Below are 26,596 nucleotides of genomic sequence, written 5' to 3'. Positions count from 1 at the left end.
TGAAGTGAATCACTTAATGAAATTATTGCTTTGGATATAAATGCTTTGGCCTTCAGAGTATGCTAGTCTATAAATAAATGCTTCATTCCCCACCCATAACTGCCCTTCCAAAAGAAAGCCTACCAGTAGTCACGCACAGTAGTGAGCAAACTTAAATTAAAAACTATTGTGCATACAGAGCAAAGGAAGCTAATTTTTATATTAAAGCAGTTTTTACCATCCAACATCTAAAGAGCTATTGTGAATTACCTTTAAACCAGTCTTTAAGATTGAATTAATTTTCTGAATGCTTTTAGAAGTGACATTATGCTACCGCTTTCAAAATCTCTCAAATGACAAATATTTTACATTTCACAAATAGTACCTAAATAGGTCTAATTATATAGATTTCCCTTCATCTGGGAACTAAAATGCTATAGGAGTCTTCCTGAACCACAGTAAATGCCATCAATTGAAAAAGTTTATCTCAGAATGAGGATTAGGATATTTAGAGATGAAGAAATACTCAATAACTGAGAATAGTTTGAAAAGAGTGATCTACCTTGAAAAGTAAGTCACAATCAAAATACAGATTACTTGTGTAAAAATCCAGGCCGCTAAATAAACAATGATTTCATAATTATAGTAATACAAGTAAGTAGAAAACCTTTCAATTAATAGAAATTAAGAAAATCATAAATCTAACGTATAATTCTCAATACTCCCAATCGCTTTGCAAGTACTCATTTGGATAACAATACAACAGCAACAAAGAACTCCTTTAAAATGTATATTTTTTCAGTTTATTTCAAATGCTGTGTAGCATAAGAACCTACTCCTTAGAGATAAAATTTTAGTCACAGAAAAGTAGTATGAAACATATTCCAAAGTGCTGAAGGAATTAACTGCCCTATTAGGTAATGAATACCCAGAGGAATAAGCATTAGTGATTTATGGCTTAAAGTGCTTGGGTCTAATCATCATTTTGGCCTCTTTAAGGGAGGACTTGTAGCCACCAGGGTGTGCCTCACTTATACCAGGCCAGGTACCCCAGAAAATCCCATTACGGACACCTCTGTATTTTTGGTGATAATATCTGCCATTTAAGTTTGCAGAAAGACATGCATCAAACCACCAGCCTGAACTGTAATAGAGTCCACAGTTCCCAGAGGGATATCGATCATTGTCTCTATCTGGGGTGGTAAAAAACTTGAGATCATGGTTGTAATGTTTACTGAAATGTAAGGCATCTCCCGCTGTGCCATTATAGTTACCAATGTGTAATCGGTATTTGAGAAACTCGTTGGCCACATAAAACTGATCATACAAGGCATAGAGTTTGACACCATTAAAGTCTTCAAGATCTATCCTTAGAATCATATCCTTACTCTTGGTCAAAAGATGAATTTTATCATTCCCCAACCAAAATTCTCTTCTGAGGTTTCCAAAGCCCACTTTATAGTCTTGCCATGTTCTGGTGAAGTTGGTGCTTCCATCGAGACGTGCCTGCAGCACTGTCCAGCCTCCCCCCATGGTCTCCATGTCGCAGAAAACTTCGAAGCTACTGTTTTTGGGATCTGGTGTAACTCTGTAGGTCTCACTGCTTCTTTTGCCTATTGTGTAGTAGTCAGAGCAATCTTTATATATTAGATGTTGCACTAAAGGGGGAAGAAGACAAAGGCATTGGATTCTGTTAATAAAAAATATGCATCTGAAGAATTCTTTACATTTACAAAAGCAGTCTGATAACTCAGTCAATGGTGTTAGTGAAACCTTGCTCTGCAAATCTTACTTGAACATGTTTGCAAATGTTTATTAAGGCCTCGGAATCAGAACTTGATGCTATAAAGCAGACATGGCTCTTCCACATACTCTTGGTAATAATAGTGACAATGTTCACAATAAACAATGAGATCAATAAAGTAGTTTCAGTAACTTAGTTACTATTTAGTGAGTGCTACTTATGTGTTCCAGGCATTCTACATAGACTTCACGTTTTCACACTTACTCTGCACATTGACCTTATGATGTAGGTATTGTTTCCGATCTGTACGTGAGGATGTTTAGTAGGCTCAAAGAGAATCAGTGGCTTGCCAAGTTCACAGAAGCATTAAGTGGCAGAGCCAGGACACACTGAGGTCTAGCTGGCTGTAAAGCTTGTTCTTGTAACTACTTCATTCCTAGGTGCTAAAGGTCAGATGCCTCCAACTCTCCTAGAACTGCATTCCATGTGTACAAAAAAAGCACAGGTTTCTTTCTATTTCCTTTTACCCAAAGGGGCCAATACCTTCCTCTGTCATCATTTGGTTATGTCCAAATGATGTATTAAGATTTTAAGGTACAGAACTGATCATAAATTCACATTTGTTTTACTTGTGTGACAATGAAAGAAGATCAAGAAAAGGAATTTTAAAAATAATATACCAATATTCTTGTTCTGAATTTATTTTTTTTTTCTTGTTCTGAATTTATTATCTGGAAAGTATTTAGCCAGTGTTTCATATGTTTGGTTTCTAGAAATAACAGGTGGTTATGTCCAGGATAAATATAATAATCAGTTGACATAGCTCTGTAGGAATCAAATACAGATATTACTCTCAAAGAATTTCTATAAAGATTTGGGCCAGATAAGGTAAATTTAATATGAGCTACTCAGAGGCACAAAATATCTATTCATGTGTGTTTAGAACTCAGAGTACCCCAATATTTCCTCCAAACTTTTAGCACAGAAATGAATAGTAGAATCGTGTTCATATCATTCCAAGTTGCTACGCAGCATCAAATCTAATGTGTGCCCAGAGATGTCACCAAGATGTGAACCTCTGCCTCGCAGTTCAGGGTACATTCAGATCCAGACTACCAGGAGTATTAGCAACAGTGGTCCTTGAAAGCCCTGCCTACCTCCGGATCCTTGGCAGATTCCCTAGGGACGGTGCACACATGAGGTGCTTGGCCCAACGGAATATGATCTCTGTCCCACATGCCATATCCCTTCAACCTTACACTCATGGTAAGCGGTCGCCCTCATGCAGAGATGGCTTTCCAAAGTGTAGCCAGACCATCAGCAGCAGTGTCCCAGGAACTCAGATGGAAAGCCAGCATTTGGAGGAACCAGTGCCACAGTTAGAAGTTTGTGGGCGTAGCAGGAGTAGTTAAGTAGTAGTTAAGTTTGTGCTCCTCTGGCCTGCCAAAACTCTCCCTTTAAAATGTTTTTGTGCCCCTCAAAGCAAAAAGTTCTGCGCACACATGAAGCTACATAGCTGCTTTTATTCTATCTATAAAATCTCCTATTGTCGTTAGATATTTGGGATTATGAGCGGCAGAAAGTTAAAATCTTTCAAAGACTTCTTGTGACCACACGAGAAGGAACAGATTTCCAATGAACTGATTTCCAATGAACAAAGCATAACTAGAAATACAGCCTTCTCTCTGTTGTTCTCAAACCTTTCAGCGAAAAGATAAGTTAAATGCACTGAAACATTATATCAAAACAATATCTCTCCACTTCCATTTGTGTGTAGCTCTAGCATTAGCACATCAGATCTTTGAAATTGGAAGTGCTCTCTCTCGCAAGATACAGAACCAAGCATGATTTTTAGAATTCTTATATTATCTCTATGGTCACATTTGCAAAGATGGTAGTTTCTCCTCTGCTACCGTGGTGAATACAAGGCTTGATTTTTTATCTCATCTGCCATTTGTCGACCTTGTTTGCTGAGGTTAATGTTTACAGATAGTGTCTAGCTATATAAAATTCAGGGACAAGCGATGAGAAAGCGTCGTACGTACCCGGACGCGACTGTGTGTGTTCCTGGCTGGGGCACTTGGATGAACACTTGCCATCCAGACTGTTGACCACCGACGTTAGATTCGCCACTTTGCTATCGACGTAATTTTCTATGTTGTTCATATTCACAAGGCTGAGCTCCTCCAGGCGGCCGTGAAGCACGTCGATCTCCTCCTTGGCGTTCTTGAGGTCGGCGGACAGCCTGTTAACCTCGCTCTCCAGCTCTCGAACCCGCCCGTCCTCGGCTTCCCCCGGGGCCCCCGGGCTGGGCGACAGCTGTCCCCCTCGGCCCGGGGCCCGGCTGTCGTCAGCCTGCAGTTTGCAGTCCTGGCAGGACTTCTTCAGGCTGTTCACCGTTTCCCTGAGGTTCTGGACTTCCTTGAACACCTCCTCGAGCCTGCCCCACTGCGCGGGCAGCTGGACGGTGAGCGCGGGCAGGCGCACCTGGTAGGCGCACTCGCCGCCCGCCGCGCACCTGCCGGTGCTGCGCAGCGTGGCCGGGCAGGCGGCCTCGGCGCCCGCGCCCGCGCCCGCGCCCCCGCCTGCCTCCGCCGCGCCGTCCGCCACGGCCAGCAGGCCGCACGCCGCCAGGACCGGGCCCAGCCAGCACCAGCCGGCCGGCGGCATCTTCGCGGGCGCTCACCCCGGGGCGCCGGCCGGCCCGCGCCGCTTTAAGGGGCGCGCAGCTGGCGGCCGGGGCGGCGCTGGGCGTTCTCGGAAACGGGCGGGGGCGCTTGCATCACAGCGCCGGGGCCGCGGGGGAGCGGGAGGGAGAACAGGGGGGAGCGGGGGGAGCAGGGGGGAGCGGGGGGGGGGGGGAGCAAGGGAGAAGGGGAGATGGGGAGGAGTGCAGGGGAGCAGGGGGAGCAAGGGAGAAGGGGAGATGGGGAGAAGGGGAGATGGGGAGAAGGGGAGATGGGGAGAAGGGGAGATGGGGAGAAGGGGAGATGGGGAGAAGGGGAGTGCAGGGGAGCAGGGGGAGCAAGGGAGAAGGGGAGATGGGGAGAAGGGGAGCGGGGGGGAGCAGGGGGGAGCAGGGGAGCAAGGGAGAAGGGGAGATGGGGAGAAGGGGAGCGGGGGGGGAGCAGGGGAGCAAAAGAGAAGGGGAGATGGGGAGCTGGGGAGTGGGGGGGAGCAGGGGGGAGAGGGGGAGCGGGGAGAGTAGGGGGAGCAGAGGGTAGCGGGGGAGCAGGGGGCGGGGGAGCGGGGGGAGTGCTGGAGCCAGAAAGAAGGGGAGCGGGGGAGCGGGGGCCGTGCCCTCCCCGCAGCCGCCCCAAAGCCCTGGGTCGCTCCCAGGACGGCGGCCGCAGAACTCCCGCGGCTGGCTGCTTGCACACGTTCCTCCTGTTGCGCTTGTACCTGTAGTTCCTACAGCCCTGGGGAAAAATTCTCGGATTTCACCATAATTATCCTTGAAACAAATCGTACTTAATGCCACTGGGGAAACCAGCTGTTAAAGATGAAGCTCAAGGTGCTGGTTATCCGGCCTGAAGAAGGGGGAGTTTACATAAATGGGAGATGGGCTTTTTTTTTCCTTTTCAGATTGGGGTCGTTGAGGATTCTGTGTATTTTTCGTGTTGGGCTCTCGGGTGAAATCTTAAGCATTTGAAAATTTTTAGAACTATGACCACGAGTGCAGCTTTCTGACTCCTGCCATGCACTTTTGTTTCACCTGTTTGAAAAGGAGAAGAAAACTGGTCGAGAGGAAGGGGTTGCTTTTTACCCCTTTGGCCCCAGCACAGTTGGTGGAAATGTCTCTACGACAAAAACGCATTTAAAAGTGCATCATCGCCCTTCCTCAGAGCCTTCTCCTTCGCCCTCACCAGCTCTGTCATACTCTGACACTGTCTTCGAACCTCTGGCTCTGTTCTGATTGTCCTGTCCCCAGCGTCCCTGCTTTCCGTCCCACTGGCAGCCGGTTGTCCGGGCTCTCTGCGCCCACAGGGGGTCCCTCCACCCGCCTCTCTGCCACTTGCTCTGTGACTGTGTTGGCCAGACACATATCAGCACTCATGCCTCTTCAGACTTGTCTTGGTTTAAACCTTTTTTCGCAGTTTTCAACCTTTTCTCCTCAAAGGCTGAGGGGGCAGAAAGGGGGAACACTCCAATTGGAGAAACCACTTCCTTTTACCTTGTTTTACATCTTGGCATCTCATATAAGGTTTCTTGATTCTTTTTTTGTTTTGTTTTTTTAAGATTTTATTTATTTATTCATGAGAGACACACCGAGAGAGGCAGAGACCTAGGCAGAGGGAGAAGCAGACTCCATGTGGGACTCGATCCCAGGACCCTGGCATCACGACCTAAGCCACCCAGGTGTCCCAGTTTTTTATTTCAAAAAGTATTTTTTGGCTTTAAAAATAATTTCAAAATAACTGATATGGATTAAAATCCAAACTCTTTATTGTATTACTTTAAGATACTCTATAATCTATCTCATATCTATTTAACTCTTTGCCCTCTGACTTTTCTTTATACACCCTTCATTCCAGCCAGATACTCTATTCACCCTAATATGTTCTCTAAATACGTCAGGCTCACTTTACACCTTGGCAATTGTATTCACTCCTGAATACTTGGAAGACCTGAATTCCACCCCTGGATCTACCTCTTATTGTATGTATTATCATTAACTTTACTGAACCTTGGTTCCTGTAGCTGTGAAGGAGGTATTTGGCTGTCCTTCCTTCATACAAGAACAATAATTACAAAAAATTTGAGTGAAGTGTATACCAAATGTGGTGTATAAGCGTAACATTCTTTCCAAACAAATTTATCAAATGCATTCTGCACACCTTATGCCTCATTTTCCTTCCTCATCTTCCAGCTTTTTAAAAAAATTAAGTTTGTTTCCTCTTCATTCCTTTCAGTGTAGTCAAACCAATATACACAGTTTCTTAACTTTTGACTAGAAATATTTAGATAATCTCTTAATTTCATCTTTTCTCCTCACTCCCTTCTAAGCTGTGATACTCTTCTATTGTAAGGAGAGAAATACATGAATAATCATTTTAAAAAAGAGTGATGATAACATAGATAATACATGAAAATATTGTATAAAGTAGAAATATATAGGAATAACATTTAGTTTAGAATACATTACTGAATGCCCTTAACTGGCTAGAATACAATCTATATATTTAGCCAGTCAGGTATTAATTAATGACCTTCTATATATCCAGCACTATGCTAGATCATATGTAAAATGCATGCCATGGCCTCATTCATTCACTCATCCATCCATCCATCCATCCATCCATCCATCCATCTATCCATCCCTCTATCCATCATGTATTAACTGAGCATCCTCTATAGGCAAGACACTATTTCAGGTACTTAGGCTACACTAGGAAACAAATCAAACAATATCTCATTTTCCTTCTTAGGCAGGATTTTCTTCACATTGGACTTTGAAGTAAGTCATAAGCACTTTAAAAAGTTTCTGAATCTAATGAAGGTGCAGCTTTCTGACTCTTGTATAGGGCTGTTGTCTCATCGTTTGAATCAGGGATTGACTTTCCAGCACTGCTGCTGATTCTTGGGCCCTGCACCCCCACCTGGCCAAGGGCTATGGCATAGTTCCACCTAAAAAGCTTGGATGTGCTGTGGGAACTGGCTCTCCTGTCCCTTTGGGATCTATAAAAAATTCCCCTAAAAAGGAGGTAGAGAACTGCTTTGTTAATCAGTTCTCATTGACATTGGCAAGTGATCCTCTGGGTTCTTAATTTAAAAAAATCACTGGTCACTTATGCAGGCAGACATTATGTGACTACAACATGAAAGAGGTTCAACCTGACTAATGAGTTTATAACCCACGGGGCCAGAGAGTGTGTGCTACAATCATTTGAGAAGCTTTCACTAATACTATCTCACTACATCTTCCCATCTCTACAGTTACTATGTGCACTTTCAGATGAGCAAAGAAGGGGCTCAGAACATTAAATACTTGCCCATTTTACAGTTTTCAAGAGACAGAGTTGAAATTTGAACCTGGATCTCACTCCAAAGTTCTTATCTCTTCTCCCATGCCACACTGCCACATAGGGGGAAAGATAATACTGGAGAGGTATATTGGTACCATGTTATGGAGAACCACTGCTTAGATCAATGGGGAGCCACAAAAGGGTTTTGAGCAAGAGAATAATATTATCAGTTAAGCATTTTAGAGAAATTAGTCTGTCAATGAATACTTGATGCACTAGAAAGGGAAAGATTAGGTGAGGAAAGCAGTGTAGAGACCATTTAAATAGTCCAAGTCATTGTTTCCCAAAGTGCGTTTCCTGGAACATGAGTAACTAAATGCTGATGAGTAGAGTTTCAGGACAAGCAGATCTGAGGAAGATCAGTCATGTGCTAAAGTGTGTTATGGTTGGCCAAGAGGGAAGTGATGTATACGACATTTTTCAAATGTCAGTTAACAACAGGAACCTTACCCTGCCAACCCCATGACCATTTTTAGGAATGGATCTTCTACTACAAATGAATAGGAAATGGGAGTTGTAGGTGAGAGGTATTAGTGTGATGGCAGGAGGGGAACTGGCTCTCCTGTCCCTTTGGGATCTATAAAAAATTCCCCTAAAAAGGTAGAGAACTGCTTTGTTAATCAGTTCTCATTGACATTGGCAAGTGATCCTCTGGGTTTTTACCCAGAAGGGGTTGCATACATTATTGCATACATTAATGCATACATTATTACCAAGAAGTGACAGAAGCCATGAGATCTGAAAACTGATCAGAAATGGAGGGGAATGGAGAACTATGAAATATGACTCTAGTTGAAGTTAAGTAATGTGGTAATGAGTAGGGAGGGAGCAGCAGGTTGGGGAGAGTGTGGAAGTATTATTTCTGTCTTGAAAAAACTGACAAGCCATTAAGTAGAAATATCTGCCAAACAACTGGACATCTAGATATGAAATCATCACAGAATACATGTGGATATCAACTTGAAACCACAGGAACCAAGAAGATGGTCAAAGAAATAGGACGAGAATTAGAAGAATGCAGTGTTGTGAAGACTGGGAGAGAGGTTTTTAAGCAGGCAGCTATCAGATAATCAAAAGTTTGAAGATCTGTCTTCAATGCCTATGGAATTCTCATCATCTGACCTTCACCTTTTGCCTCCTGCCTTTTGCTGGAAAGTCTTCTGGATTTTCTCATGCCCATTCTGCCCTGATTTGAGTATTATCCTCTGATTCTTCAAGATTTTCATTTATTTATTAGAAAGACAGAGAGAGAGAGTGAGCATGAGAGTCAGGGGGGAGGGCAGAGGGGGAGGGAGAAGCAGACTCCCCGCTGAGCAGGGGCTGGATCCCAGGACCCTGGGCTCCTGAGCTGACCTGAAGGCAGACAATGGATGGAGCCATTGGGCGTGATTCCTCATAACAGTGTCAGAATCTTCCCTTCTTCCCCACATCTGCCTTCAGCTCAGAACTGACACATTATGCCCATTTACAGATTTGTTTTTCAGATCCAAACAAATTATATAGCACCATATGATAGAATTTCTATAAGCCACATATGAAAATTAATTTCACCCGCCTATATTCACAACATATTCGGACTTCTTTATTGTTTTCTTATTCAAAGTACATTCAAGGGAGGATCTGCATTTACTGCATTTTTCAGATTTCCAAAGTAAATTTCCATGTCCTCTAATACAGCTTTTTTTTTAAAAGGAAACACTTTATGTCTCTATTTGTACCAAAGGAAGTTGATATGACAATCATTATTTATAGCACTGAAATATTTTCACTGATATTATGTACATGTATTAATATATTTTAGTTTCTAATTTTTAAATTCAAGAGTATTTGATTATACTTTAGGGAATACATGCTTTTAGGATAATAAAGAATTTAAATCGTTCACTTTTTAAACTACTTGATTTGCAATGTCAATAGTAAATAATGTTTGTTTTAATATTCCTTAGGGATCTTAGTCCTTGTTTGTTATAAATTTCATAGAAAGAACTTTAAACAATATCCTGATTTCAGCAACCCATACAGACATCAAGAATTGCCTGATTTTGGTTAAAACTAGAATAATAGTTGATAGTTTCTTTGGTCTGTTTTGCAACTACCTCACTAGCATAGATGCAGACTAGAAATCCCTCTAGTGTGGACCTACTATGAAAGATCCGTTATATGATCTTTCAAAAGAAGTATAGGACAGAAACACCCAAGGGTCCACTCTTTATGAGACTACAGAATATATAATTATCAGACATGCTAATGGCCTGGGTCTTCAGTGGGGGTACTTAGGGCTCTTCAGCTGGAATTTATGAAACTGGAATATCCCATGGGAGTCTTGAGATGTCCATCAGTCATTATCTATCAACAAAATCTCTTTTTACCATGTATCCCACACCAAGCACGGGGATCATGAAGGATCCAAGAGGTCCATGGGACATGACATCTAATTTTGCTATCATCTAATTTCCAGAGACTTAGAAAACTTCATATAACCAATGTTGGAGAAACAATGTATTTATTTTTATTTCTTTATTGAAAATTGATCTTAAGTTTCCTTTTTATATTCCTGAAACAAAGCAAACAATTAAAACATAGTAAAAAAAATTAAGAAAATCAAATTGTGTCTTTCTTTCTTTTTTGTTTCAAATCATGGCTTTCCGCACTTTCTCTTTGTTGCTCATTATTTCTGGTAGTTATTTCCTATAAAATCATTGCAAACACTGCATTAACAAATACTAAACCATCGCTCCTAGGGGACATACTGGGTTAGGTTTTTGTGAGCCTCTGGTTATAAGATGTATGTCAACTGGTCAATACATAACCTTGTTTTAAATGTGTTTCTGTGTAAAAATATCTTGTTTTAGATTGTTGATTCATTCACATGGAACTCATGACCAACAGAACTATAATTCATGTGATCTTATCGAACACATGTATTTTCTCCATAATGTGCATGGTAACCTTCTTGTACTTAGCAACACAAGGCAGCACTTCAACACAAAACTCAGGGGTCCTTTTCAACAGCGAAATTGCCCACAAAAAGGTACAAAAATGCACAAAACATGACACTTAGACCATAGAAAGGATGCTGTTTACAGGATGAGAGTTGAAGCAAGACAGCAGAGTGTTGCCTTCTTTGAGCTCAGCTGAGTGTTGGGCAACTCTAAATATTCACCATTCTAGGGATGTCTACAAATGATCCCCAAAGTCTGCAAGTATTATCTTGGGGTTACAAACAAATTTTAGTGAGTAGGTGAATTTGCAAAAACACATTCCATGAATAATGAGGACTGAATGTATATTGCTACAAAATCCATAGCTTTAAATTCCGGGAAATGTCTGTTCATTCATTCTAAGCTGAAATGGATAATTTGGTTTTACCTGTTTCAACAGTTGCTTTCCTTAGGGTAGTGCTTTATTTGGCATTTAAAAAGAATATATAAATTATGTATAACATATACATTAAATCCATATGATCCATATCCTATATATCATCCCGGGGTCCTGGGATCGAGTCCCTCATCGGGCTCCCCACAGGGAGCCTGCTTCTCCCTCTGCCTGTGTCTCTGCCCCTCCCTCTGTGTCTCTCATGAATAAATAAATAAAAAAATTTTTAAATGTTGTAAATAGTAAACACTGAAACACACTGATAGGTCTCCCAGGTTCTTAGGAAATCTTTTTAAGCATTTACAGTTTAGTATTCTGATGTGCAGCATGATCTTACTTAGTTTATTTCCTTTTCTGCTTCTCATTTGATGTTATCTATGATTTGGGTCATTTCCTGTTCTTTTCAGTGAAAATCTTTCAGGGTAGAAGAAACTACTTTATGATCATTATCAACAGATGTAAAATTGCTTTATTGTTTATTTTGTTTATTTTTAAGTATGAACTATTATTAATCACAGCTTTCCTCTGCTTGTGTATTTAATACAAAGCCATTTTGATTATGTTTGCATGTACCAATGATTGGGCATGTGTTTTGACAAGTGATACAAAGTTTAGCTGCAACAATTGGTACTGCACCAAAAGAAGACAAAACAGACACAAAAGTTTTGTTCATTACTGGGATCATCTAAAAAATAGCTTGACGTGGGCAGCCTGGGTGGCTCAGTGATTTAGCGCTTGCCTTCAGCCCAGGGCATGATCCTGGGGACCCGGGATCAAGTCCCACGTCAGGCTCTCGGCATGGAGCCTGCTTCTCCCTCTGCCTATGTCTCTGCCTTTCTCCCTCTGTGCCTCTCATGAATAAATAAATAAAAATATTTAAAAATAAATAAATAGCTTGACATGATACAGTGAAAAGAGCCTTAGGGTGGTAGTCTTGGAACTCATGTTCCTATGAGGTAACTCTTGCCACTTAAAGTAGGCTTTAATTTCCATATCTGTAATATGAGAAAGTCAAGTTAGAGATCGCTAAGGCTCTTTTCAGCTGTGACAGTTTATGATTCTAAATGTTATTCGTTAGAAGCCATACAATAGCAAAGCAAAGCATCAAAATGTAGAACAAAAAAAAAAAGTACAATTCTTTAATTAAAATTATTAATTCCAATGAAAAACTATAAAGATCTACTTTGTCTTATTCATCCAGTCAATGAATATTTATTTTATATTTATTGAACCATGCTCCGTACTGGCCCTGGAGATCACAAGGGTGAAAAAACAGGTGCTTCCCTCACTTGGTGGAGCTTTAAGCTGTAGAGGAACCTGCTCCAAGCCAGAGCGAGCCTTGGGCAGAGGTGGTATGTTTGGCATAGAGCACACCAGGGCATTTCCTGAACCCTTCAATTCCCTGCCTCTATACCATGGCATTGGCCTGTCCTTTTGCTACTCCTGAAATGGCCACTTTTCAAGTCTTTTTTTTTTTTTTTTTCAAATTAGATCACGAAGGTTGTATAGTGTCTGTAAATAATCACTGCTACCGTGGATATATGCTGTCTGGGTTGAGAAGACAGCTTCCTGTTTGTCTCCCTTATTAGGCTTCTTTCTTTGCATCTCAGCCCATCTCCCTAACCACCACCGCTCCAAAATCTTCCATTTACGAAGCAGAAGAAATAAGTGTTTAGAACAAAAGGGATTTTAAAAAGAAAACCTTATTCCATACAAATGGCATATGTAGCTTCCCTAAGTCTAAAACTTATTTAATGAGTGTAGGATTTATCAATTCAGTAAATTATAAGTTCTTCTGAATGCACAGAATAAAGACATAGCTGTAGTATTGAAAATATAAAAACACAAGAGGTAAATATATTAAAACTTTCTGCTTTTTACATTTGCCCCTTTCCTACTTTTCCCCCTCTTTCTTATACCTTTGCTTCAGTAGTATGAAGCAATGAGGAGTAAGGAGGGAGAAGCAGCATATGGATTGGGGGATTTTATTTTTCTCCTTTATAAGGCAGGCACCAGAAGAGGAGCCTGGCCTGACTTGGAGAATCTAGGCCAAATTTAAGCTGCTCTTCCTCACTGCTCTACAAATAGCTAACATCTGCTGCTTATTATGTGCCCATCTTCTATAATTTTTCCCTGTAATTCCCACCCAAACATAGAAGACAAATACAGTGGAATGAAGTAGAGCCCTGAGAGATGGAGGTGGTGGGGGAAAGACAACAGACAAAGAAAAAAGACCAGACTGGGGGGTGGAGGGAAAAGAGAGCAAACTGGAATCATGTTGGGAACTGTACCACCATCTTCTGTGGGTTGTGTGTGTGTGTGTTTTCTTAAAGGTTTTATTTATTCATTTGTGTGTGTGTGTGTGTGTGTGTGTGAGAGAGAGAGAGAGAGAGAGAGAGAGAGAGAGAGAGAGCACAAACAAGGGGAGAGGCAGAGGGAAAGGGAGCAGCAGACTCCCTGTTGAGGTGGGAGCCCGATGATGTGGGGCCCGATCCCAGGACCCCGGGATCATGACCTGAACCAGAGGCAGACACTTAACTGACTGAACCACCCAGGTGCCCCTGATCTTTTATTTAATGAAGATATTAAATCCATGTGTAAAGCTAATTTTATGGGATTTTTTTTTTCCTGGAATGGATACTAAGAGAACAAAGTTATAGGATAAGATTGGAATCAGAGCATTAGGGCATCAAAAATAAATGCCTTCTCCATGATTTTGACAGTGGCTAGTTGTGTCCCTAGTTGCTTCAGATTATATTATTATATTGCCCATCAGCAAAGTTAAATAAACTTGTAGGACATACAAGTTCTAAACAGCTTAACTTTACAAACAGTGCGAAACTTTTAGCCAGCATATCCAATTTCCAAATATTTAAAGGAGTTTTGTTGTGGAACTATTCACTTTCATAACAACTTAATTCCCTGTAATTCCTTGAGTTTTCACATTTTGGAACACAAACACGACATCAAATAGCAAAATAATATTGTTAGATAGAAGGTGAATATACTAAACCAGTAACTGATAGAAAATATTTAGAACAAAGAGTGCTTAGATTTTATTTTACTAAGGGGACTCTAATACTAAAGAGCTGTTTAATATTAAACAGCTATCGCAAGCTTTTCATGGTGCCATAAACTCTCAGGAAATGATGTTTCATGCTTTCAAGACCAACCTATTCATTTTACAGATGAATGAACAGGTCTAGGTAGAGCTAAATGATCTGTCCAACCCTGATGAAGGCTGCTCAGGTCTTCCAATTTCCAGACTAGCTTTTCTAGCTAATTCTGGATTGATCTGTATAGTACTCTGAATTTGTTGCTAGACTATAGAAAAATGCCACCAAAATATAGTTTACCCATATTAAAACTTTCCTAATACAATGCTTCTGGGATTTTAGAAATCTGAAGACAGTTTCTTCAGATCTTTCAAAATGATTAGGAATTCCCAAACGTGCTATATTCACATGCTTTGCTTTACATGAACATGATTTAGACAGTTTCTCCAATATGTGCTCATCTGTATTCATATTTTTTCCCATTTGTCTGTCTATGACTGATTGTATTGTCTGGCTTAGAGTATAAATTCTTAAAATAATTATTTTATAAAAAACGTCTTGTGTCCCACCCTGCCCAGAGCTGCATTCTAGGAGGCATGTGACCAATTTTTTAAAATCCCTTTCCTGGAAACTTTTTTTTCTCATTATAAATGAAATACTTGCTCATTGTAAAAAAGACTAGAAAATACAGAAATGCATATGAAAACTAATCCTACTTCTTCTTTATTATCATGGTAAAATATCCATAACATTAAATTCACCATTTCAATCATTCTTAAGTGTACTTTCAGCGGCGTTAACTACATTCACATTGTTGTGCAACCATCTCCACCATCTGTCTCCAAAACTTTTTCAGCACCCCCTACTGAAATTTGGTTCCCATGAAACAATAAATCCCCATTCCCCGCTATCCCCCTCCTGGTAATCGTTCTTCTACTTTCTGTCTCTGTGGATATGATTAATCTAGATAACCTCATTCATATAAGTGGAATCAAACAATATCTGTACTTTTGTATCTGGATTATTTCGTTTAGAATAATGTTGGCAAGGACCGTTCATGTTGTAGCATGTATGGGATAGCATACCATTTCTTTTGAAGGCTGACTGATATTCCGTTGTCTGTATACATCACATTTTGTTTATCTACTCCTCCACTGACGAACATTTGGGTTGTTTCCCCTTTGGCTTTAATGAATAGTACTGGTATTAAAATGGGTACAATATCTGTTCAATAATAGCCATCTTAATGAGTGTGAAATGGTATCTCATAGTGATTTTGATTTGCATTTCTTAATGATTAATGTTGAGCATCTCATAATGTGCTTATTGATCATTTATATTCTTTGGAGAAATGTCTATTCGAGTCCTTTGTTCATTTTTTAATTGGGTTGTTTGGGGTTTTTTGTTAAGTGTAATAATACTTTAACATTTTGGTATATTTCAAGTCATTTTTCTGCATATGGCATTTCTAAAAAATATACCATTTTCTACATATGTAACACATATGTTAAAGTCTCCAAAATATAAAGTACAATTCAAGTCAGATAGTCAACCACTACCCAAGTCAAAACATGAAACATTGTCAACTCCCAGAAAGTCCCTTTATACCCTGTCACTCAACCTGTAGTAGCTACTGTTCTGACTTTTGTAATCCTTTTTTTATTGTTCATAGTTTTACTGCTTAAGCATGAATCCCTAAATATCATACTTTTTTGTTTTATGTATATTTTTAATTTGATGTAAATAGAATCATACAAAATGTATTTTTTGTTTGACTTCTTTCCGTCTATGTTATATTTGTGAGAACCATTCATACTTCTCTAATTGTCCTGTACAATTTTCTTTATTATTATGCAGTTATGCGCCAATTTGATATATAGTTACATTCAATCAATTTATTTTGTTTTCAATTTTTAGAGTTGCTTATGAATTTAATATTATATTTAAGGTACTATTCGACATCATTCTCCAAAACAAAGTATGTTAAAAAATTCTAACTTCTATCCCCAGCCCCTCCACCCTGTTCCCCTCCTCTTCCTGTAGTATAATTCTATTTCAAGGTTTAACCCTCCTTTATATTTATATATGTCTTTATTATAGCACAGCTTCTGGAATTTAGGAAGATTTGTGTTTTTGTTGTAATGGTTACCTGTATATTCATAGCATTATATAATTCATACCATCATATTACTTTTGGCTACTGTCTTTTGGTTTCACACTATAAGTGATATCAGAATTAATTATATGTCTTCTTCACCCATCCTTCCTCACAGCATCAATTTGATAAAGTATCCTTTCATGAATATCATCCACCTCTGCATGGTCTTTCATGTTTGCCAACTTATATTACCTTAAGTTCTCTAAATGTTTCACACTGTCTCCATGCTATCAGAAAGACTATGCTACTCATTTCTGAGTTTCTTTCTTTCTTTCTTTCTTTCTTTCTTTCTTTCTTTCTTTCTTTCTTTCTTTCTTTTTCTTTCTTTCTTTCTTTCTTTTTCTTTAATTCACGAAAATAAGTAACAGAATAGGATTATGGCCAAATCCCTGCAAAGCCTCTCACCAGCCTTATGATGTTCCTCAAGTTTTTCAACCATCTTGAGTTTTGTTGCTGTTGTTATTGTTGTTAAAAGTTTTATTTTTTATAACTTTTACTTTAAAAATTTTTGGATTGTAATACTTATTTATAGGATGTTTGTGAGGACTAAATGAGATCTAATATACACAAACTACAACACAATCTCTCAATAAGTAAATAAATGTTAAGCATTACTTTCAATAAGAAATAAGAGTGATTAATTTTAGTCATGTGTTCATTCACTTGGTAAATATTTATTGAATAAATTCATTTTAGGAATTATTTATTTAGTAAATATTTATTGAAAGACTGCTTACGTCACATGTACTCTTTCCTCCACTTACTCAAGTCTTTGTGAGTTCCACATGGGACAGACCTTAGGCTATAGTGACGAGAGTCCCTACCTTAATGGAACTTCCAGTCTTCCATCTTATGGCAAGTCATAAATTATGCTACTTTTTTTTTTTTTAAGATTTTATCTATTTCTTGAGAGTAAGAAAGCACACAAGCAGGGGGAGAGGTTGAGGGAGAGAGAAACTCAAGCAGACTCATTTCTGAGTACGGAGTCTGACTTGGGGATTAATCACACGACCCTAAGATCAAGACCTGAGCCAAAACCAAGAGTTGGATGCCCAACTAACTAACTACTCAGATGCCCTGAAATATGCTACTTCTAAATAAGTTCTTTTTGTCCCTGTAACTCCCCTCTCAGAATCCCTACTGTGCTGGTGCCTGATTTGCGTGGAAATAATTTTCTCATTTGACTACTTTACTGGATGCTCACTTCCTATATGGTGCAGACTTCTAAAATGATAACTACTGGAGTAAGTGGTTAAGAATTTTTCTGCACTTCCCTTACAAGCTACAGGTTTTTTTCTTTCTTTCTTTTCTTTTCTTTTCTTTTTTTTTTTTTTTTTGTCAAATCTCGTAAAGTACATAACCAAAGGTATAGTTAACTGCAAGGATAATGTTTATAGACTTTTTTTTAAGTCCTTTATGTTAACTGAATATTTCCTGTTTTTCAGCCCTAGCAAAATTTGGCTGACACAATTTTTCACAGTATATTCATGATCTTTTTAGCTTATTTTTTGTTCCATAGTGTTTTATTAAAATGAAAATTCATTTCAACATCCAAATAATAAAATATTTAAATTCAAATAATTGTTAAATATGTCAATTAGTCAAAAAACTATCAGATTCTTGTTTATTTGATAAAATTATCAGGAGCTAAAATGGAAAAACAGTAAGAAAATCTCAAATTTTAAACTGTTAGGTTCTTTTTTTAAAAGACTTTATTTATTTATTTGAGAGAGAGAGTGAGAGAGCACAGAGGGAGAGGGTGAAGTAGGCTCCCCACTGAGCAAGGAGCCCAATGTGGGTCTCGATCCCAGGACCCTGGGATCATGACCTGAGCTGAAGGCAGAGGTTTAACTATGCCACCCAGGTACCCCTAAACTGCCAAGTTCTAAAACCCAGATGATGCAGTCATATACCCTTGTGGTCTGGTAGGTACATGGATAGGCAAAAGAGGCAGATACAACCCCAAGGAAAGGACACTCCAAAAAGTTCGTGCAGGAGTTTTATGAATGGAGCTACTCTCTTAATCAATTGGTTATTTTCTACCTTTCGATATAGATGTCATATACATATCATAAAATATGTACAGCGTCCCAATCTCAAATGCCTAGAAGATCCATAAAAGTAACGAAAATAAGTGAAACAGCCTAGGTGTTAGTACATGGGCCATACATGGAATGGGTGGGGCAGACTGTGCTCCTTTTAAAAGGGGTAGCCTCTTAAGTATCTCTGAAAGTCAGCCTCTGCTAAATGCCAATTGATTGTTGTAATGTTGGAATATGAATCTGTTGTCATAAAATCTGGTAATTTTTCAAGAGAAGCTGAAAATTCCATTTTTATTTAAAGTCTACCAATTTTTAAATGTTGCCGGCTAATTTTCTAATTTTATTTGTATATTGTGCATACTAAAAACATTTGCAGAGTGTATTTATGCTATTGACTACTAGTTTGCAGTTGTGAAATATGCTCTTATGACATGGATTAAGGTCTTTCTTGTATGTGTTTAAAGATTAGATAGTGTCTTACCTCTATTCCTGATATGGAAATCTGTAGAAATGAAAAAAAAGAAAGGAAGAAGGAAGGAAGGAAGAAAGGGCATCTGTAGAAATGGCTGCATATCCTTAAACTGTTACAAACTATCAGGAATAACTGGAAGCATGGTATTTCCATGAAATGATGCTATTTGTGTTTTGCCAGAAGGCACATTAGAATATTTTGTAATAGTTGACTTAGTGAACTAGAAACAGCTGTGTTTGGTGAAATGTTTGCTACAATCTATTTTTTAACTTTTCCCCCCTCATTTCTTTTTACTTTGCTTTGCTTGGTATCAAAGTTGGTATCAAATGAAGAGAGTTAAAAGTATACTTGGTGGTATTACATAGTTTTCTTTCCTTTTAACAAAACCAAGACAAGCTAACAAACTATGTCTCCAAATATCATAGAAACCAGATTTCTTGGAAAACTATGTTAATTTCTGAACATTCCACCCTTTTCTGAGGAAATTTCAAGATAATTTGTTATGTAATTGCCATGGGTAATAGCTATCCATCTGTTACCATTCAACTGCAGGATTTCAAGAAATTTATAAGGTGACTAAATGGTTCAAATTAGTACACAAACCAGGAAGATTCTTAGGATCTAACCTTATGTTTAAATGTAATACTTTATGATACCCATTTAGTTTTGAAAAATTATACTATCTTGCCCTTAAAAGAGTTTTTGTTAGGATTCAAATATTCAGATATTTGATTTTCTACTTTATTTATGGATTTAAATCTCCCTTGTACTTAAATTTGGCCCATCAATCTACTGAAGTTATTAACTATGGGCTGAGTAATGCATCCCCACACGTAGATCATGTTGAGTTGAGGACTGGGTGGCGGGGTATCAGGAGAAAATGTTTGACAAATTTTCTATTCAAAGGTGTTTAATACTCCATTCCAAACTGTATAGGCAATGAATATTCCACATATAGTCAACCAATCCATAAATCTCGCACAATCAGTATCAAGTTAATATCACCTTACTTTTACACACATGTGCACATACATGCAAACACTCTTCAGGCTGCTGGTGTTCCTTCTAGACTGACTAAGAATCTAAAGAAGATTCTCTTGGTGATGTCCTTACTGATCATTTTGGCCCAGTTCACGTGTGTGTGTGGAGAGGGAAAGCCATATATTGAAATTTCCTTTTGTGATATGTTTGATCATTTACATCACACTCCTGCTCTGCTAGATACTGTTAGGTTCTTCAGATATGTGCTGAGCACCTGCCACATGCCATGTACTATGCAAGGTTTTGGGGGCACTAGACTGATCCTTGCCTCCAGAGAGCTTTTCACCTGGTAGACAGACATGGGAGCAAGACTTCAACACTGACAAGATATGTACTTTGTGGAATATGTGAGATATCGTGGCCTCATTCATTAAATATTTTTGTGTACCTTAGTGTCAGACAGTTTATTCTAGATGCTCAGGATACATCAAGATAACAAGAGGCTCAAAGAAACATTTGTAGAACATATAAAAAAGGCTGTCACCAAGGTGAAGACGACTATTTTATGGTTAATTTTTATGGTTTATTTTATGGTTCTATTTTCATGGTTAAAAATTTTAGTGAACAACATTGAATGCCTTCTGCACACTAGCAACAAGCAATCGAAAGATGAAATTATGAAAACAATTCCACTTACAATAGAAACAAAAAGAATAAAATACTTGGATTAAATTTAGCAAAAATTAAATGGCTCATCCAAATATGCTGCTAGAATTTAAAGCCCCATTACCAGTGAATTAACAAGAGTAGAACTCACCTACTTAGAAGAGACTCATTTTAGCTCAAAAGACACCTTCAGATTGAAAGCAAGGGGGCAGAGAGACATTAGTAGTGCAAATGGATGTCAAAAGAAAGCTGGAGTAGCAATACTTGTATCAGACCAACTAGACTTTCTGTTCTTGTTTTAATGCTGTTTTGATATGAGGGTAATACTGGCCTCACAGAATGATTTTGAATGCATGCTCTCTACTCCACTATTTGTAAGATTTTGATTCATTTTGTCATTAATTATTTTTTTGAATGTTTGGTAGAATTCACCAATGAAACCGTGTGGTCTTGGGTTTTTCTGTGCTGAGAGATTTTTGAGTCCCAATTCAACTTTCATTCTTGTTATTGGTCTAAAAAAATGTTCTATTTCTTGGATTCAAGATTCATGACTCAATCTGGGTAACTTATGTGTTTTTGGAAATTATCTGGTTTTTTTCCTAAGTTATCTGATTTGTTAGTATATAATTGTTTACAGTAATCTTGTTATCACACTGTGTTTCTATGGCATCTGTTGTACTGTTTTCCAGTTCTCTTTTTGGTTTTTGAGTCTTCTCTCTTTTTTTCCTAGTTAATGTAGTTAAAGCATTGCCAATTTTGTTTGTTATTTTGGAAAAACTGGCCATTACTTTCAATGTTAGATAATTGTTTATTCTGGTCTCTATTTTATTTATTTCTGATTTTTCTTTGTTATTTCTTTCCTCTACTAAATTTCAGCTAAGTTTCTTCTTTTTCTTGTTCCTTGTGGTATCGTGTTAAGTTGTTTATCTGAGCTTTTTTTTTCTTCATATAGACATTTATAACATAAATTTTGTTCTAATATCTGCTTTTGCTGCATTCCATAGTTTTGGAATATTGTGTTTTCTTTTGTTTTGAGATATATTGTGATTTGTCGTTTGATTTATTATTTGGCCCATTGCTTGTACAGTAGTGTATTGTTTAGTATTTACATAGTAACTATTTAATATGTACACTGTACATTTTCCAGCTTTGTTTTATCGCTAATCTTTAGTTTTGTACCATTATGGTTGGAAAATATACTCAGTATGATTTCAGTCTTCTTAGATTTGTAATGTTTGTTATGTCTCTTTTTATATGATTTAACCAGGGAATTCTGTGTGTACTTGAGGAAAATGTGTAATTCTATCTTTCTTGGGTGAAATGTTTCATTTATGTATATATATATATATATATATATATATATATATATTAAAATATTTTATTTATTTATTCATAGAAACACAGAGAGAGAATGAGAGGCAGAGACACAGGCAGAGGGAGAAGCAGGCTCCATGCAGAGAGCCTGACGTGGGACTCTATCCAGGGATTCGATCCATGGTCTCCAGGATCATGCCCTGGGCTGCAGGCGGCGCTAAACTGCTGCACCACTGGGGCTGCCCTGTATATATATCTTTTAGAACCATGTACTCCGAAGTATGCATCAAGTAAAAAATGTTCTTGTTGAAAAAAAGAAAGAAAGAAAAGAACAAGAGTGGAACTCAAACATCCCCATATTCTGCTCCCAAATTTCCATTTTATAGTATCAATGGGGAAATTCAAGCTGAAACTTTGGGTTTTTGTTCTTTTTTAAAGCACACTTCTGCAATCAGCAGTCAAAGACTTCATTGTCCCTCACAATCTGCCTGCTAGAAGGGGAAGTGGAGGGTGATGCTGGTGCCGGTGGCTTCCTGGATGCCTCTATGCTAAATAAATTATGACTTGTGAATACTGGCAAGAGCACTGTGGGCAGAAGCATCTTCAAAACAGGAAGGTGGGCACTAGACATCTTGAGTTTCTTTGTTGTGGGGAGAGGTTATATCCCTTCCCTCCAACCTCAAGGCCCGGAGCTGGGGGACCTCTGCTGGCATCCAGCTGAGTGGCGGTGCTGGTGGCACACCAGAGGAGACCCAAAAGGTGGGTGCCCACACCTATTCCGCAGCAGAGAGAGCAGCCAGGTCTGGAGAGTCAGCCCACATTCAAAATGACAGCTCCTGAGGACAGGGTCAGAGCAGGGGCTTTGGTCTGTGAGCTATTATAAAGTGAGATGAACAATTAGTTGACCTGCTATGGACATGACCCTCATACATTTATAATCCTTGTGTGAGAAATGCCCTGGCCATGAAGGGCCCCAGCTTTGTTTCAGGGTTCTCACTGCCTAAACCCACTCAAGATCTTTAAAGGTGCACTAGAGGTGGCACCTCTGCATGCGATTGGTGAGAGTCAGCTGGGCAACACCATCCTCCCTGGGGCCCATGGCATCCCTCTCCCCTGTCCCCGCCCCCTACGCTTCTGTGTACTATTTCCTGACGTTAGTGACTCACTGGCTTTAACCTGGCTGTTTCCTGACTCTAGTTCTGTTGGGACCCTATGTGACTGGCCCTCATATCTTTGGCCCAGTCAAGTTCTTTGCTCTCAATCATTGGTTCACCCTTTGAAGCTCTTGAAGAAGCAGCTGGGTTTCAGTCTGGCTCATTTCCTGCCTCCCAGGCTTACAGCCACTCCATCCTGCTACCATTTCTTCTCATGATTTTTTGGGGAAAAGGGGGAAAATCTTAAACAAGAGATAAATGATTGATAAAGTTCCAAGCAATTGCAGTTTCCAGGGGACAAATGTGAGTGTTTTAAAGGAATGCCACCCTTTAGCATGTACATGCTTAGGCATGCTTTTTATTTATTTGGCCGCACACATTATCTTAAAATGATTGCAACTTAACTTTGAAGTCTTACATATAGCTAAGGAATTGCATTACTCACCCACGATGTCCACTGCACTTGAAACCTAAACTCTTGGGAGGCCCTGTTTGCCACTTGGAGCCTCCCCCTCAAATTCCTGTGGCAGGCCACCAGAAGAGGAACAAGACGGCTGGCTGCAGGGACTCTTTGCTCGTCCTGTGCACCCTGACGCCCACACAGAAGGGAGAAGAGAATCTGTGGGTGAGGCGGCTAGTTTTGTACAGCACATTCTCTGCTTTTTTGAGTCTATGCTCAGGCCAAGTTACCTTGCCTGAACCTATTCCTCTTTCTCTGACAAGTGACTGAACAAGAGTTCTTCCAACTGCATCATTCGTTTTAAGAGAAGCTCAAATCAGTAACTGGTTAGTGAACATTATTGAGTACTTACAAGATACCACGCCATGCACTGGGGCTCAAAGATGAATAAGGTAGGGCTTCCATCATCAAAGAATGTGCAGTGGAGTGGGAGAAAGATATTTAAACATATTTTGGTAATAGGGCACCATGTGTACAATAATAGATGCATCTGGAAATACAGAAAAAGAAGTAATTCTCCCTGGAGGTGTCTCAGGTGGTTACCACAGAGATGTTTTAAAGGGAGAATAAGAGTTCCCCAAGTGGACAGGAGAAAGAAGAAATTGAAGGTAGGAGAACAGAACATGTAAGGTGTGGTACGGTTGGGAACTGTACTCATTTTCTACTGCTTTCCTAACCAATTACAAACTTGGTGGCTTAAACAATATAAATTTATGATCTTATAATTCTGTAGGTCAGAAGTCCAATATGGGTCTCACTGGGCTAAAACTGAGGTGTAGGCAGGACTGTATTCTTTTCTGCAGGCCCTACCAGAGTATTTGGTTCTTTTCCTTTTCCCACTTCTAGAGGTTACACACTTTCCTTGTCCCATGACCCCCTTCCTCTGGTGGGTCAAGTCCTTCTCACACTTCCAATCTTTCTCCTTCTTCCATTTCATCCCTCTCAACATGGCCAGGAAGGTCCTCTGCTAACCTATGATTAGATTGGGCCCAGCCAGGTAATCCACAGTGATCTCCACATCTCAGGGTCCACACTCTTTTTTTTTTTTTTTTTTAAGATTTTTAAATTTATTTATGATAGACAGAGAGAGAGAGAGGCAGAGACACAGGCAGAGGGAGAAGCAGGCTCCATGTCGGGAGCCCGACGCAGGACTCGATCCCAGGACTCCAGGACTGCGCCCTCGGCCAAAGGCAGGCGCTAAACCGCTGAGCCACCCAGGGATCCCTAGGGTCCACACTCTTAATCACATCTGCAAAGTGTCTTTTGCCATGTAAAGTAACATATTTCTAGATATGTCACAGTGATTAGGATGTGGACATCTTAGGGGACAGGGGCAAAGGCATCATTGTGCAGGACACAACATAGAACTGAAATGGCCATGGGAAGTTTAGAAAGGGAGGAGACAGGTTTGGAGAGAGTGGCAACTGCCAGGTAATGAAAGCCCTTGTAAACCATGTTAAGGGACCTATAATTAATCCTGAAGATGATGGAATCCTTTGAAGGGTTTAAAACAAGGTGAAGATTGTGTTTTGCTGGCAGCACAGAGGACACATTCTAGGGAGACAGACTTAAAGTCAGGGAAAGTGGTTAGTTATCTATTGCCACATGCTCAGTAAAGAATTGTGGATTCTGTTTATTCTATAAAAGGATAAAATGCTACATAATCCTAAATTTCTCTCTAAAAAATGATCACAATACCTGAACACTGATATTGTATTAAGTAAACAATTTCATGTATTCCAGGTGTTGGACAAAGAAGATGTTTATTACTCTCTAATTGTAACTTCCATAGTCTAAAAGGCCCTTGCCCAAATAAAGTTCTAGCTTGTCCAATGACAGGCTGCAGACCCCTCTGTTTGGGGGTCCTCAGTAGGTGGTATCTCAGACTATGGAAGTAAATAAGAGGCCCTGGGGAAAGCAAATAATTTAAAAGAGGAAAAAGATAAGGACCAAATCCTGGGTGACACCAACTTTTAAAGGGAGGACTATAGAAGAAAACAGAAAATTAAGAGAGAGAACTGTGAGACTATATGTTACAGGACCTGGAAAAGGAGAGATTTCCAGGAATGATGAACTATAAAATAAGCCAATAGTAATAAATGTCATAAAATTATCAAGTAACCTAAGGACAGAGAAATGTCCTTTGAATATAATAATTAAGAGGTCACTGGGGCTCCACTTCCAACTCAGATGGAGTAACAGGAACCAGATTTACTCTACTACTTTAAACAACTCGAATCAAATCAAATTAGATGAAATAATGGTTTTCAGACTTTGGACAACAGATTGCACAGGACATTAATCTCTGGGGGTACGTAATAAGTTGAGACCTATAATTGTGCCATCTTACAACTCAGAGTTTCCAAGTGATAGCATGGGGAGGGGGGAACCCAAACAGAACCAAGGGGTCTTGCTGACTTGTGATGACAGGTTTTGGGATTCAGGGAGGCCAAGTTGGCTAAAATACATAGGTAAGGAGAGGGAAGAGTGTAGAAGAAAAGCTCCAGAGATCGTGCATGCTTGTGAAGATATTGCTGAGGCTGGAGAAAGAACTCCCAGAGAGGAGAGCATGGAATGATACCTGGAACCCACACAGAACCAATCGTTCATGTCACCACCAACCAAAATAGAAAGACCTCCTAATCTATGGGCTGAGTAGAAGGGTATTGACTTAGTTGTGGGGCCAAATTAGCCTTAGACAAAAGATCATTCTGGACTTCCTTAACAAAGATTACAAGCAAGCCTTGAAAGGATCAAACTGTTTCCAAGTAACTTAACTGTGACTCACAATGCCCAAAAATATTTAAAGGAATATGAAAAAAATAATCAACAGTGTAAAATTCACAATGTCTGACATGCAAAGAAGCAGGAAAATATGACCTATAATGAGGAGAAAAGTCAAACAATGGAATGGAACAGAAGTAGAATTAATTGACAAGGACATCAGAACAGATATTAAAACGTATTTTGAGGGAATCCCTGGGTGGCTCAGTGGTTTAGCACCTGCCTTTGGCCCAGGGCGTGATCCTGGGGTCCCGGGATCGAGTCGTCCCACATCGGGCTCCCTGTATGAAGCCTGCTTCTCCCTCTGCTTGTGTCTCTGCCTCTCTCTCTGTGTCTTTCATGAATAAATAAAACCTTCAAAAATAAATAAATAAATAAATAAATA

At 39.4% G+C, this 26,596-nt stretch overlaps 2 protein-coding genes across 10 annotated transcripts in view; one reads left to right on the top strand and one right to left on the bottom strand.

Annotated features, from left to right (window-relative positions):
• The window catches only part of CCDC146 (coiled-coil domain containing 146), a 125,636-nt gene that overhangs the window by 53,357 nt on the left and 45,683 nt on the right, over nucleotides 1-26,596 (top strand). The gene's annotated exons all lie outside the window — the stretch shown is intronic.
• Nucleotides 760-4,429, bottom strand: FGL2 (fibrinogen like 2). The gene is made up of 2 exons (XM_026006046.2): nucleotides 3,769-4,429; nucleotides 760-1,637 (listed from the first exon to the last, which is right to left on the bottom strand). Exons 1-2 carry the CDS (start codon nucleotides 4,391-4,393, stop codon nucleotides 931-933), a joined length of 1,332 nt encoding a protein of 443 aa, XP_025861831.2. The 5' UTR covers nucleotides 4,394-4,429; the 3' UTR covers nucleotides 760-930.

The sequence above is a fragment of the Vulpes vulpes genome, chromosome 5 (assembly GCF_048418805.1).
Source record: "Vulpes vulpes isolate BD-2025 chromosome 5, VulVul3, whole genome shotgun sequence".
Lineage (NCBI taxonomy): Eukaryota > Metazoa > Chordata > Mammalia > Carnivora > Canidae > Vulpes > Vulpes vulpes.
Note: the sequence above shows the minus strand (reverse complement) of the source record. Positions and strands in the feature narration are given on the sequence as shown.

Excerpts from the sequence above, each read along its gene's own strand:
- FGL2 (XM_026006046.2), bottom strand. The coding sequence starts at position 4,393 with ATGCCGCCGGCCGGCTGGTGCTGGCTGGGCCCGGTCCTGGCGGCGTGC. Across the intron at positions 1,638-3,768 it reads ACACACACAGTCGCGTCCGG|TGCAACATCTAATATATAAA; the intron begins GTACGTACGACG and ends TTCCCCCTTTAG.